This window comes from Protomyctophum parallelum, assembly GCF_964188405.1.
Source record: "Protomyctophum parallelum genome assembly, chromosome: 2".
NCBI lineage: Eukaryota > Metazoa > Chordata > Actinopteri > Myctophiformes > Myctophidae > Protomyctophum > Protomyctophum parallelum.
Window position 1 is genome coordinate 16,670,613 of NC_139699.1, and position 13,141 is coordinate 16,683,753.

Genomic DNA, 13,141 nt, shown 5'->3' on the forward strand with positions numbered 1-13,141 from the left:
ATATGGATCCACTAGATATTTTACTTGTTAAGCTGACTGTTGTCACCATAAGTAGATTCCTTTCCTTTGTAAACATTGAGGAAAAGAGGCAACTGTGAAAAAGAATTCCTCTGGTGGAGCTGTTACCCCCTATAAGTAACAGGTCACAATATAGAGCATCATAAAGTGCTGAATGAAAACATTAAAAAATAGATTCTCCACCTGCCTGTCCTATATTGATACCCTCTAACTTACCTAAAATACTCAATGCGTTGTTAAGATATAAAAAGGAGAATGTGTTCTAAACAGTACGTAGCAAGCCGACACAGTCTAGTACTGGAGAAGATAGAATGATATGCTAACTTGCACCAACAGCTATGTCTAAACCATATTACAAAATATGACTACAATAAAATAATGGAACGTCAATCATTTTCAGATGTTTCACTCACAGCTGGAGGTGATCTGCTTCATTCCAATAAAACAGCTGTAAGAACACTACAAACATTGAGTAAAAATGTGTAGACAAAAATATAAATTTCAAAAGCCAATGTCAAGGTCTTTGTCTGTATATTTGCCTTTTTCCAAACGATAATCAATTCCACGATATCTTCGTGAAGGCTGTCCTTTGAAAAGAAAGTCCTCATGGACAGCCACACATAAGTTCATACACCCTCCAACGTCCTCCTGCATCCAAGATAATCTTCACAGTTCCTAAATGAGAGCAGTTCACAGGTTAGCAGGGCATAAACATATAAGCCTGACTAATGTGTACATATACGAGCCGCACTGGACTATAAGCCGCATAGAGGCCATAGCCAGCCATAGAGATATATTTAGAAGGTCCCCTAGAGAAGCATGAGTTCAAGTCCGTTGCTCTCCCCTTGTCCCCCATATATGGGGACTAGGTTGGTGGAGGGTGTGTAGAGCCCAGGATCACATTAGATGATTGACACAAGGGTGAAAAATGGGTTACAAAATCGTGGGATAAAGTCCCCTAGTGGCAGTTAGCTGTACAAAATCCATATATTAGCCGCACAGTTGTATAGGCCGCAGGGTTCAAAGCATGGGGAAAAAGTAGCGGCTTATAGTCCGGAAATTACGGTACCTAGATCATAACTACTGCAGGGATATATCACAGTGAAAATCAGAATCGATTTTCTGTGCACCACTGTCAACAAAGGGAATATTTTGACTTAACTATTTAATTATTGACCACTGTCAATCTGGCGTCCCGATTTTGGGCATGTCCTTAACGGTAAAAAACGTTTCTAAATCTTTCCAAAGTAGCAGATGAAGATCACAACGTACTGTGATATGAGACATGTTGTGAGCTGTTAGATTGGCTATTGGTTATTTTTGCCCTTATGACACATCACGACGAAACTATAAAATAGGGCTTAGGTGGTTTAACGTGATAAAACATAACATGTGTATCACCTGTACTCTATGATGGTTAGTAGGACCGGGTTAGGTTGCTGCCCTGCAGGCTAACCAACAGGTCGTCAATCTTCTCCATATTTTCGGAAGCTGTCATGCTGTTCTGCATGGACCCGGCATCGGACAACGACTGGCTGAGAAGGTTCTGGATGCGTGCGTCACTCTCCCTCTGGTTCTGCCCAGACTGGCTGATAGCTATGATCTGATCTGAGAGTGTGGTTCCAGTCGTGTTCATCATCTGGCTGCACTCTGGAAGGAGTGGACAAAGAACATTAGTAACAATCGGTTCAGAAACCTTCACCCCTTTTACAACCAGATCTTATTTTAGTAATTTTTGAGAGAAAAGAAAAACTTTCCTGGGGTTTTTATGTGGGTATTTTGTGTTTTTAGATATTTTAGTATTTCACACACTGGGCTCACTTACTTCCTGGACTACATGTTGTCTCAGTAAGACAGCCCTCCCCCTATCCACAAGGAGGAGCAGTGCACCAAAGCATTATGGGAATTGTAGTCCAGGAAGGAAGTGAGCCCAGTGTCCATGACATCATGGACACTTTGAAATAGTAAAATATCTAAATTCACATATTACCCACATAAAAACCCCAGGAAAGTGATTATTGTCTCCCAAACATCATTAAAATAAGATCTGGCTGCAAAAGGGTTGAAGTGTCCCTTTAAAGGTATGGTGACATATTTTATATTATAATTTTATATTTCTTTTTTTTTAGGTTTTCTGACAATTGCACCCAAAGTCAGTAGACTTTCTGTGGTCTGGGGTTTTCAGAATTAGCCTCAAAAAGTGGTCCACAGGCAAACTGATCCATAAAAAAAAGCATTTCAAACAATAAAAAGTATTAACACATTGATTATATACCTGGCAATCAATGTGTTAAAGATAGAGTAATGTTAACTCCATAGACACATGCAAATAAGAAAAAATCACAGCACTCCATCTTTAATACTTTTCACTGTTTGAAATGCATTTTCAAAAGAATTGCGTGGGTGCGTGCATGCATGCATGCGTGCGTGGTCATTCATATGTGAATCTAGTTTATCGTGAGGCCTTCTTTTGGACTTAAATAAAATAATGTATTTCAGCTGTTTTTACCGTTCTGAATTCCAAACAGGAAGAGACCAGGTTGCTGAGACTGGTTGGGCTGACTAATGGTTCCGTTGACAGCCGTTTGGAACATGGAGCCTGGCTGCTGCTGCACCGGGGACGAGGTGGTCGTCTGGAGGCCGTTCTGCGCGGTGAAGATGGTGGTCTGGGGCAGCTCTTGAGTAGCCATTCCTCCCTGTAAGGTAGCCATGTTGGACTGAGACATGAAGAGGGCGACAGAGGGCTGATCCTGCCCGTTGTTTGAGCTGCGGCCCAGCTGCATGGGCTGTTGTTGCTCCTGGAACAGGACCTGGTTCTGACGAGGTTCTGACTGGTTTCCTAACGCCATGGGCTCCGAGCGGTCCTGCTGCTGCCGGTCTGTCACCATGCCGGCCTGGGAAAAGAGCATAGCGGGGTTCGGTGGCTCTTGAGAAGCTAGGCTGATGGGTGGGATTTGTCCCTGCCTGCTGAAAAGGAGGCCTGTGGACTGGTCCTGTGGACTGGACAGGGGACTGCTGTGGAACAACAGGCCGGCCTGCTGCTGCTGGCTCTGAGAGAGGCTGTTTGCAGACGAGATGCTTTGAAAAAGGGGGGCTTGTTGTTGGGGTGGCTGTGCCAGGGGTTGAGGCTGGGAGGGCTGATGTTGTTCCATGGGAGTTCCTTGCTGAATGGGAGACATCTGGGTTTGAGCCTGGAACAGCCTGGGTGGCTGTGCCAGGGGTTGAGGCTGGGAGGGCTGGTGTTGTTCCATGGGAGTTCCTTGCTGAATGGTTTGAGTCTGGAACACAGACTGTGCCTCGGGTGCAGGGGGTTGCAGTGCACTGAGGAAGGCTAGCTGCTGCTGCTGACTGCTGTTGGTTGTAAGCTGAGAGGGCATCGATGTCGGAGGGAGGAAAAGGCTCGGGGTGGAGGGCTGTTGCTCAGGAGAGAGATTCTGGTAGAGGGCAGCCTGAACTTGCTCTTGAGCGTGAGACGTTTTCTGAGGGTGAAACATAGTTCCCTGTGGATCTCGTGCCTCCGTCAAGGAACTGGGACTGTGGAAAAGGGGTGGGGAAGTGTGTGAGGGCGTCTGCTGGAGAAAAGTTGTCTGAATAGAAAGGATCTCCTGCTGAAAGAGAGCCGCTTGCTGATGCTGTTTTTGCTGTTGGAAAAGGGAACCCCTGTTTGACACCAAGCTTTGCGATGAACCCTGCTGTTCTGCATTGTCAGCCTGCGAAGCACCCTGGAACAAGCCACACTGCATGGGGATCTGTGACTGAAATATCTGATTCTGTAGGTTATCCAAAACCTGCTGCTGCTGCTGTTGCTGTTGCTGTTGAATTTGCTGTTGCTGTTGCTGAATTTGTTGTTGCTGAATTTGTTGTTGCTGTTGTTGTTGCTGCTGTTGAATTTTCTGAATTTGTTGTTGTTGTTGTTGTTGTTGCTGCTGCTGTTGAATTTGCTGTTGTTGAATTTGTTGTTGCTGCTGCTGCTGCTGTTGTTGAATTTGTTGTTGCTGAATTTGTTGTTGTTGCTGTTGCTGAATCTGTTGTTTTTGTATATGCTGTTGCTGTTGTATGTGTTGCTGACATTGCTGCTGTTTAGCCAAAGAGTTGTCCGTCTGTAGCGGAAGGCTGCAGAAGTCTTCGGGGTGAAGTTGCCTCACCGCTTGCTCCAACTGGGCCACCTCGTCTGGAGGGAACATTGGCAGCTGATGCTGCTGCTGGGAACCAGGTTCCCCACACAGCCGCCCAAAAGCCCCGGCGTTACCACCTATTCTCTCCTGTACCACCAGGCCATCTCTGGGTTCCAGGAGGAACTGCTGAGAGCCTTGCTGGAGCAGGGAGTCTGCAGATACAGGGAAAGGATTCGTAGCGGCGGCTATGTCCTGTTTCTGGATGGTGCTGAGCGGCTCTGTGTTGGTGAAGACTGCAGGCTGAACCTTCTCTGCGTCGCCTGCAGGCGGTGGAAGGTTGCTGGAGAACGACCGACTGTTAGCCTCAGCGGTCTACAGGGTATAAAACAAAAACAGGTTAATCATTACATTATCAACACATAATATGTTATGTATGAACCACTATATCTCCAGAAACACTCTTACTGACAGGCAAATTAATGAACTATTGTAGGTAAGAAAGCATTAACACCTTGAAGACTTGGAGGTTGTGGGAGATGTCCATTGGAGTGACCTCTTCTTGTTTCACCAGAGGCATCATTGGAGTCATCAAGGCGCTATCTAGAGCTGCAGGAGCAACACAAAGAATATATTTCAGACGACTTATAATAACCGACTCCATTCGCATGTATGTTATCCAGTCTGCACTACGCATTCTTAGGTCTCAGGATGTAATATGGTGACAAGTTGAGCGAAAACTACTGCCGCGTTTGACACGGGATGTGGGACTACCGGGAACATTGATGCGACAGGGGAACCTGACATGTTCAATGTTCAATTTCAATGTTGTTGACGATGTAAATTGCGGACATGCTTTCTTAGTGCCAACTAATAATAGATTTTTGAGTGGTGCAACCACTCCAAGGAACAGCAATGTCCGTGATGTTCACCTAAGTGTTGGTTAATGAGGCTAATATGGTTTCCTCTCCGGGTTCGGGTTCTTGGAAACGCCCCCCAGCCACTGCGTTAGTTTTACTGAGGTTAGGTTTAGGTATATTTTACTGAGGTTAGGTTTAGGTATAGTTTACTGAGGTTAGGTTTAGGTATAGTTTACTGAGGTTAGGTTTAGGTATAGTTTACTGAGGTTAGGTTTAGGTATAGTTTACTGAGGTTAGGTTTAGGTATAGTTTACCGAGGTTAGGTTTAGGTATAGTTTACTGAGGTTAGGTTTAGGTATAGTTTACTGAGGTTAGGTTTAGGTATAGTTTTACTGAGGTTAAGGTTAAGGTTAGGGTTAGGGTTAGGTTTAGGTATAGTTTGGTTAGGGTTAGGGTTAGGGTTAGAATAACGTGCTCCTTCCACGCGCTACGTCCAACCAGGGAAACTCCCCCCTGTCAAGTGTAAAGGAGCAACTTGGACACTCAAGCATGAAGGAAGCATGAGTTAAGTCCGTTGCTCTCCCTAGGTTGGCGGAGGGTGTGTAGAGCCCAGGATCACATCACAGGATGATTGACACAGGGGTGAAAAATGGGTTACAAAATCGTGGGACAAAATATATAAATTTAAAAAAGAAACAGAGAGAGAGACAGTGCTGCAATGTTGCCTGCTAATGAGAGAGAGAGAGAGAGAGAGAGAGAGAGAGAGAGAAGATGGAGGCGGGGGTGGAGAGAGGGGAGTTGCACCACTCAGTTCACACGGGTGTGATTTTTTGTATTAAACAGGCATAAAGAGAAGAGGTTTGCACACTGTCTGGTCTCTTGAGCTCAAAGCTTTTTATTTGAGGAAGATGCAACGTTTCGACGCCTCCGGGTCTTCTAGAGGAATTCCCTGACGAAGACAGTGTTGGAGGCTAGTAGCCTTACTGTAGTAGCCTCAGGCTACAGTAAATAAAGCCAATAAACAGCCATCGTCAACATCGTCTTTCAGGAGGCAACATTTTTCTACTGCTGTGTGGATTACCATGTGCCTGTATCAACTATGATTTTAGATCAAAGCCTTTTCTTATAAACAGAAATGAAATAGGTGAAGGTCCGTAGACTGTTTGCCAGTAAACTGTAGTGCTGCTACTTGTGTTGTACAGCAACATTGATTATAAAGCACATGTTGAAAGAATCCAACAGGATGAAGTCAGCGTTAATATTTCTGTCTTTTGACAGAGAAAATGCAGCAGTTGTCAGTCTGACACCAATCAGTGCACCTCATCACATGAAAGGTATTGCCGCATTTCAAATTCTCAGTCAGTCAGTCGGTCACGCATCGTGACACGCTCCATATTTGGCCATCTCCATATACACATCACAACACTGACCTCATCAAACCCTGTATAGGTATCAGTCAAAAGCGAGACATCGAAGAGGAAGGATTGGTGGGAAAGGATCATAATTATGGAATGTCATATGGAATGTCAGAACAGGTCAGCACCATATATGGAGATCTATGGGTTTGTTGGGGTCAGATCAACATGGTGTCCGTGAAGTCAGATGTAGACTTGCTCGCAGGTTCCATATATGCAGATCTAGGTGATGATCCAGTCTTCTCCATGTATGCCTGTCCATTCAGATGCCCAGATTGTCACATTTATTGGGCTTCGGGCCAGGCTAGGGCCAAATCAGGCTCAAATGTTAGGCCGAATTAAAGCTCTAGTGTGACAGTAACAATCATGGTATCCAGTGAACAATATCCACAGCTAAAATAGAAGTTCAAGTAACCATCATGTATGTACAGTAGTGCACTGAACGACAACAATAATGGAAAAACAAAAAGTACCTTTAATTCCTTCATCATAGGAACAGGGATTCCCTGCAGAGGAGCTCTCTTTCTTCACAGAAACATCTGCTTTGACTGTAGCACACAGGAACAAAAACATAATAAAAACAATCACTATTGTGTAAAGAACTTGAACAAGTCTAGTATCATATCAACCTTTTTTCTTCTTTTTTTAAATATTTTTTATCCCACAATTTTGTAACCCATTTTTTACCCCTGTGTCAATCATCTAATGTGATCCTGGGCTCTACACACCCTCCACCAACCTAGTCCCCATATATGGGGGACAAGGGGAGAGCAACGGACTTGAACTCATGCTTCCTTCATGCCTGAGTGTCCAAGTTGCTCCTTTACACCTGACAGGGGGGAGTTTCCCTGGTTGGACGTAGCGCGTGGAAGGAACACGTTATTCCAACCAGTTCCTTTCCCCTCCATCAGGCACCCCGGCTGGCCAGGGGGAGGCATTTTAGTGACCAGGATTACTTACTTCATCATTATTTTTTAACTCTATTGTTAACATGCCCAAAGCACAAATAAAAGTAATGGGATAAAACGCACTGTGCCTGAGTTGAGGTGATTCTGGTGCCATGACTCCTATTGTACTGTAGATGGTGGTGTTGAGTAACTTTTAATGTAACATTAGTAGCCCCCCTTTTTTAATGTTTTGGGAGTGCACATATTAAAAGTAATTAAAACATTTAGTTAAACCCCTTTAGAACAGGAACACCTTTTGGGGTTCTTGTTGCTATGTACAGTATATTGGCAGCATAACATTTTTGTAATTTTTTGAATTAACATTTGAAAAAAATCTGAAAACCTAGGTCAGTATGTAGAAAGTTTTTCTTTTTTTTAATCGGAATAGTCCTAAATGGGTTAAGGTGAAATTAACCAATGAATCATTCCCATGGGTCTTTCAATTATTTGCTTAATTCGCTCAAGATACTACATTGTGGACAGGCACACACTACTTTTAAAAATGTTTACATTTTGAATAAGCATTTGAAGGTTTTCAGAAAACGTAGGTTTGGTTTCAGACAGCGTTTTGTAGAATCTAAATGGAATGTACAGTATGTGTTTCCACTATGTTTTCACAAATCAGAAAACAAATAAAATGGAAAATCAGTTAATATTTGACAGCTCATCCCTTTTGCATTGTCCACTTAATGGACAATTTAAGCACCATGTCTTGTTGGTTGACTATACAGTCACGAGTCACGACTCACGTGCCAAGTGAACAAGACTGAAACATTAAGCTACTAACAAATGGACATAGGAACACTTTATGATGCGCAGCCTGTATAGCTCTTATCCTCTTTATCTGTCTGACCTTATTGAGGTCTATACTGCTCCTAGGTCACTGCGGTCTGAGGGCCAGCTAAATCTCAGGGTCACAAAGAAGACCCGCTTAAAGTCCAGAGGCGACCGAGCCTTTTCTGTTGTAGCCCCAAAACTATGGAACGCACTCCCCTCCCACATCAAATTGGCCCCTTCCATCGAGACTTTTAAATCTCACCTAAAGACCCACCTCTTTACCTTGGCTTTTAACACCGCTTGAGTTCCTTCGGTCCTTGTATATGTTTTGTCTCACTGTGATGCTGTTGCTTTTATGTTGTTTTTCTGTATTGTGTCTCAGCTGTTTTCACTGTTTGTACTTTGTTTTCTCGCTGTTGTTATTCTGTGTGGTAATTTAGTGCATTTTTTCCCCTCCTGTACAGCACTTTGTAAACTCTGAGTTTTGAAACATGCTATATAAATAAAGTGGATTGGATTGGATTGGATAGCTAGTTCAGGCAGACAAATAGTGAGCGTTCCTACCCGATCAGGTGACTATAGTCACATGCTCTCTCTGCCTGATCAGAACGGCTATTTAAACGTCTCTGCCTACCTGCTAATTCCTGGCTTCTCTCTCCTGCTGTGCGGACGAGCGTCGCTGCCTCCCTGCCTCGCTGCTAAACCTGCTGCTCATGGCGTTTTGCAAATCCCACCACCTCCCCAGCATCCACCTGTTGGCTCCGTTTCTAGATCCCCCGGTGGGTCTTAATTAATTCTCTGTAGCCTAATTCTACTTGGCTTATATCTTAACTAAAGAATTTCATACTACAGGGAATGAATGGAGATATAACCCTGACGCCAAACTATGCTTCATATATCTATGCTCAATTACGGGGTGCAGTACTTAGTTTAAAACTTTAGACAGTTTTTGGTTTAGACTAGTCATTGGTCATTAGTCCTACAACTACAACCTATCTCAAACCCTCATCCTAAACCTAACCTCCCATGGGGAAGCACACCTAAACCTAACCTTAACCCATGTTTAACCAATGACTAATCTAAACTAAGTATGCACCCTCAATTATGCTCAATAAATATATATTCTACATTCATTCTTGAAGAGTTGTCAGACTGAAATATTTTGAATAAATTATGACATTTACATTTCAGAAACCAATAACCAAACTTCACAATAAATGACAAACTACTGCAAACCTGGATCTGGAGTATAGGTGAAAGGTTGCACATCGTGGGATCTTCCAGCATTCGTCACCACATAAATCCCCACACACACTGCAGATGTGGCGGCTTGGTTATGGTAAGATGGAACCTTTACTACCAAGTGATTCTGTGGGGTAATCAAAAGGAAAATATAGTTACAGTCCAACAAGAATGGAAACTTTTTGTCATTTACAGTAACGCCACACAAGAGTGTCCACCTAAAGTAGTGAAAATAGCCAGTCTACAAGATCTGCCATTATCACTAGTTCTGAAAATGTCCGTTCTATTTCCTGAAAAACTGTTTTGGACATACATGGTTTCCAGCCAGCATGGGCGGACGATATGTACTGTACTATGTAATATACTGTTTGTATAAGTAAAGACTCAATCAGGTCAGCATGCCTTTTTCGACAAATGAAAATAATTGGCATAGGCAGGTAATGACAACTCAATGGATCTTCATTACAGCTGCAATCTTGCAACTGTCATCATGTCCTGCCTGGGATCCAATCCTGGGTGAGCACCGAAAGTTCTATTGCTGAGCTAAAGCAGATGAAAATCTCCCTTTGGGGCGTAATATACCGTATATTGTGTTTTTAGTTTCATGCAATACCACTTGGCAATGGCAACTATAGTGGTCCTAACCTGACCATGGGATCTACATCTCTCAATAGACGAGCAGGGGAGTATGGTAGAGTGTGTTAATACAATACTGCTGCACTTGTGTTCTTAACACACTCTACCATACAGATCGGTCAAAAAAAGTTATATTCACTAAAAAAGTTTGATTGCAGCTTTAAACAAAGATAGACAAGACAAACTAAAAAAAATACACTTTCTTTTTCACAAGCTAGACATGCATAGCTGTACAGTAAGAACCTCATACATTTGGCTAATGAGAAAAAATGTCTGATGACTGATACCAATTATGTCAATTAATCATTGTAAATAATGTCATTATAGTCAGCTAATGCTTTAGACATAATTATCGTGCATTCACCTTCTTCTGACCTTTCTGTTCACAAGGGCAAAGGTTTTAAAAAAGGCTATTGAGACACACTCGCCCCAGCGTCTGTGGCTCAGAGTAATTAGGTCACAACACAATGAGCCCACTCAAACCTTTGAACAAGCAGCCATTTAAGATGATTACGTCTAATCCCCATACAAATCTGAACGGGCTACTTCTATCTACAGTAATCACGTCCATAGTCAACAGTATTAATCCGTTGGAGCGAAAACAAAAACTGAACATTCAAGTCTTACCTGGTGAAACAGCTCCATGTCAATTTCAGCTTCTACCTTCCACGATTGCTCATCTGGAGGGCAGTGAGATGTTAGTGTTAGTTGGAGAGCATAGATAATTAACCCATTTTGATCTGAGATCAGATTCTAAAAAATGTCTTCTACATCCTGACAGTTTTCTGAAAAAGCTATGTTTCTATGTCAGTCGTTCTTTGATTTTTCAAAAATAGCAGACCTACAAGCTCGTAGCGTGCCACTCGGCGGCGCGCTATGAGCTTGTAGATCTGCTATTTTTCAATAGCTAAAGCATAACATAATGCTAACACCAAAAGGGGTTCCCGCCCCAAAATGGGTCAATAATGGAACATGTGAATATTTCTACAAACAAAACACCGATTTCTTACCGGAAACGTTCTCCTGAAATATGACTTTGGTGTCTTTGAGAAAGTTCTTGCCGATGATGAAGACCTCGTCTCCGCCCCTCACTGAGCAGGTGTGGAGTGACTTCTTAAGGATCTCAGGCACCCCGGCAGGCTGGGCTGTAGAAAAGGCAAAATGAAGCAGTTTACATTTAGAAGACCTCAAATTCTGCTTGCCATTTCAAGGGGGGCACTGCTACTTCTCAGGATTGCCAACAGAAACAAAACTTCTACCTTGTGATTTCTTGGAAGGCACATTCGGGGAAACTAATTATGTTTACTTTGTTTGCAATAAAATGTGAGTGACTAGCAATAATAAAATGTGTGTGCGCGCATGTGTGTTGGGTTGCGCAATTAAATCACACACAATACACAAACAAGGCATAACAACAACAACGATGTAAGATCAATTCAACTTTATCAGACTAATGGTAATTCTTCTTAAAAGTAAATACAGTATATTTCCAAATAGTGTTTGAAGGTGATTTTAAACATTAACTGTCCTATTGTCTCCAACACCAAACTTTATGACGGTTTAGAGCCGAGGTACTTCAAAACAAATAAGACCATAATCAATTATTACCAATGGGTTTGGTGGTCTATAACTCTAGTCCAAAAGGATAATTATTTACATTTTTGTGACATTGATTGATCGAGGTGGTTGATTGGTGTCTTTTTTAATCTTGAAGAATAACTAAGACATTCACTACGCACACTTTTACACATTTAACAATAGGCTACAGTGTAAACTCAACTTTTACAGTTTATTTTCTTTTACCGTCAGATCATCGTTAAAGACGAACCGACAAAGAGCTGGTGTTTTTATAGGACTCAACCCGTTCCCACAGCCTTACAAAAGACAAATGTTTGTATAAACATGTCACGGCTCCTCCTTCTGACCTCGTCTTCCCTACAGATTGCAAACCACTCTGTTACAGCGCACACGCACACGCGCACACACACACACACACACACACACACACACACACACACACACACACACACACACACACACACACACACACACACACACACACACACGTTGTATTTCACATTTTACAGAAAGACATTTTCTTGGGTTGCTTGCTGTTGCCTGGTAAACAACAGAAGTCCACACAGCTTTCTTTCCTTCCCTCTCCTTTGCAATATAATTCTCCCCAACGCTACTTCGAACGAAACTTTCTCGTGGCCCTAAGCGGTCTATCCTGTTCTTGAGAGAGCGACCACACCTTATACTTTATTATGAGGAGCACTTGAACCTGAAGGGTGTCTTTACACATTGTCTTCAAATACAAACATCAAAAGACAATGGACTCCTGACCTGAGGCTACATTAAACATTAGAAGAGAGACCTCCGGCTTCAAAGGAAATGGTTCAATTTATGCTGTCAATTATTAACTAAAGTAGGTTACTCGTAAAGCTATCCGTTCTGCCACTCTGAAATGGTTTTGTTTTGTCATACTATAGCAAAAACAAGGTGAGAATGTAATGTATGTATACGGAAATGTCTGTGCTAGCATTCATAATCAGGTATATTTATAATTTTCCTTGAATAATACAAAAAGCACTCACTGCAGAGGATGGCACACGACGGGGTTTGTAGCGTGAGCAGTGATCCGTCGGGACGGGGGATGTTGACCCTGAACACTAGCCTAGCACGTGTGCTCTTCTTCTTGGAGCCGGCGACGCCGATGCGGGCCTCGACGTCGGCATTACGGAGCTTCAGGATCCCAACGCAGTCCACCCTGCAGAGGAAGACCAACGTTAGTATGGAAACCTCCACTCTGCAGAGGAAGACCAACGTTAGTATGGAAACCTCCACTCTGCAGAGGAAGACCACAGTTAGTATGGAAACATCCACTCTGCAGAGGAAGACCAACGTTAGTATGGAAACATTAACACAGTCCACCCTGCAGAGGAAGACCAACGTTAGAATGGAAACATCCACTCTGCAGAGGAAGACCAACGTTAGTATGGAAACATCCACTCTGCAGAGGAAGACCAACGTTAGTATGGAAACCTCCACTCTGCAGAGGAAGACCACAGTTAGTATGGAAACATCCACTCTGCAGAGGAAGACCAACGTTAGTATGGAAACATTAACACAGT

At 42.9% G+C, this 13,141-nt stretch overlaps 1 protein-coding gene across 3 annotated transcripts in view; it reads right to left on the reverse strand.

The window, feature by feature from the left end:
* Window positions 1–13,141, reverse strand: part of nfat5b (nuclear factor of activated T cells 5b) — a 57,056-nt gene continuing 43,915 nt past the window's right edge. For all 3 annotated transcript variants that reach the window (XM_083759493.1, XM_083759494.1, XM_083759495.1), the window contains 9 exons: window positions 12,605–12,777; window positions 11,018–11,152; window positions 10,635–10,687; window positions 9,366–9,498; window positions 6,879–6,953; window positions 4,645–4,739; window positions 2,528–4,505; window positions 1,420–1,668; window positions 1–693 (listed from right to left, as the gene is read on the reverse strand). In XM_083759493.1, coding sequence (XP_083615619.1) covers window positions 1,436–1,668; window positions 2,528–4,505; window positions 4,645–4,739; window positions 6,879–6,953; window positions 9,366–9,498; window positions 10,635–10,687; window positions 11,018–11,152; window positions 12,605–12,777 — 2,875 coding nt within the window. In that variant the 3' untranslated portion in view covers window positions 1–693; window positions 1,420–1,435. The remainder of the gene's footprint in view (window positions 694–1,419; window positions 1,669–2,527; window positions 4,506–4,644; window positions 4,740–6,878; window positions 6,954–9,365; window positions 9,499–10,634; window positions 10,688–11,017; window positions 11,153–12,604; window positions 12,778–13,141) is intronic.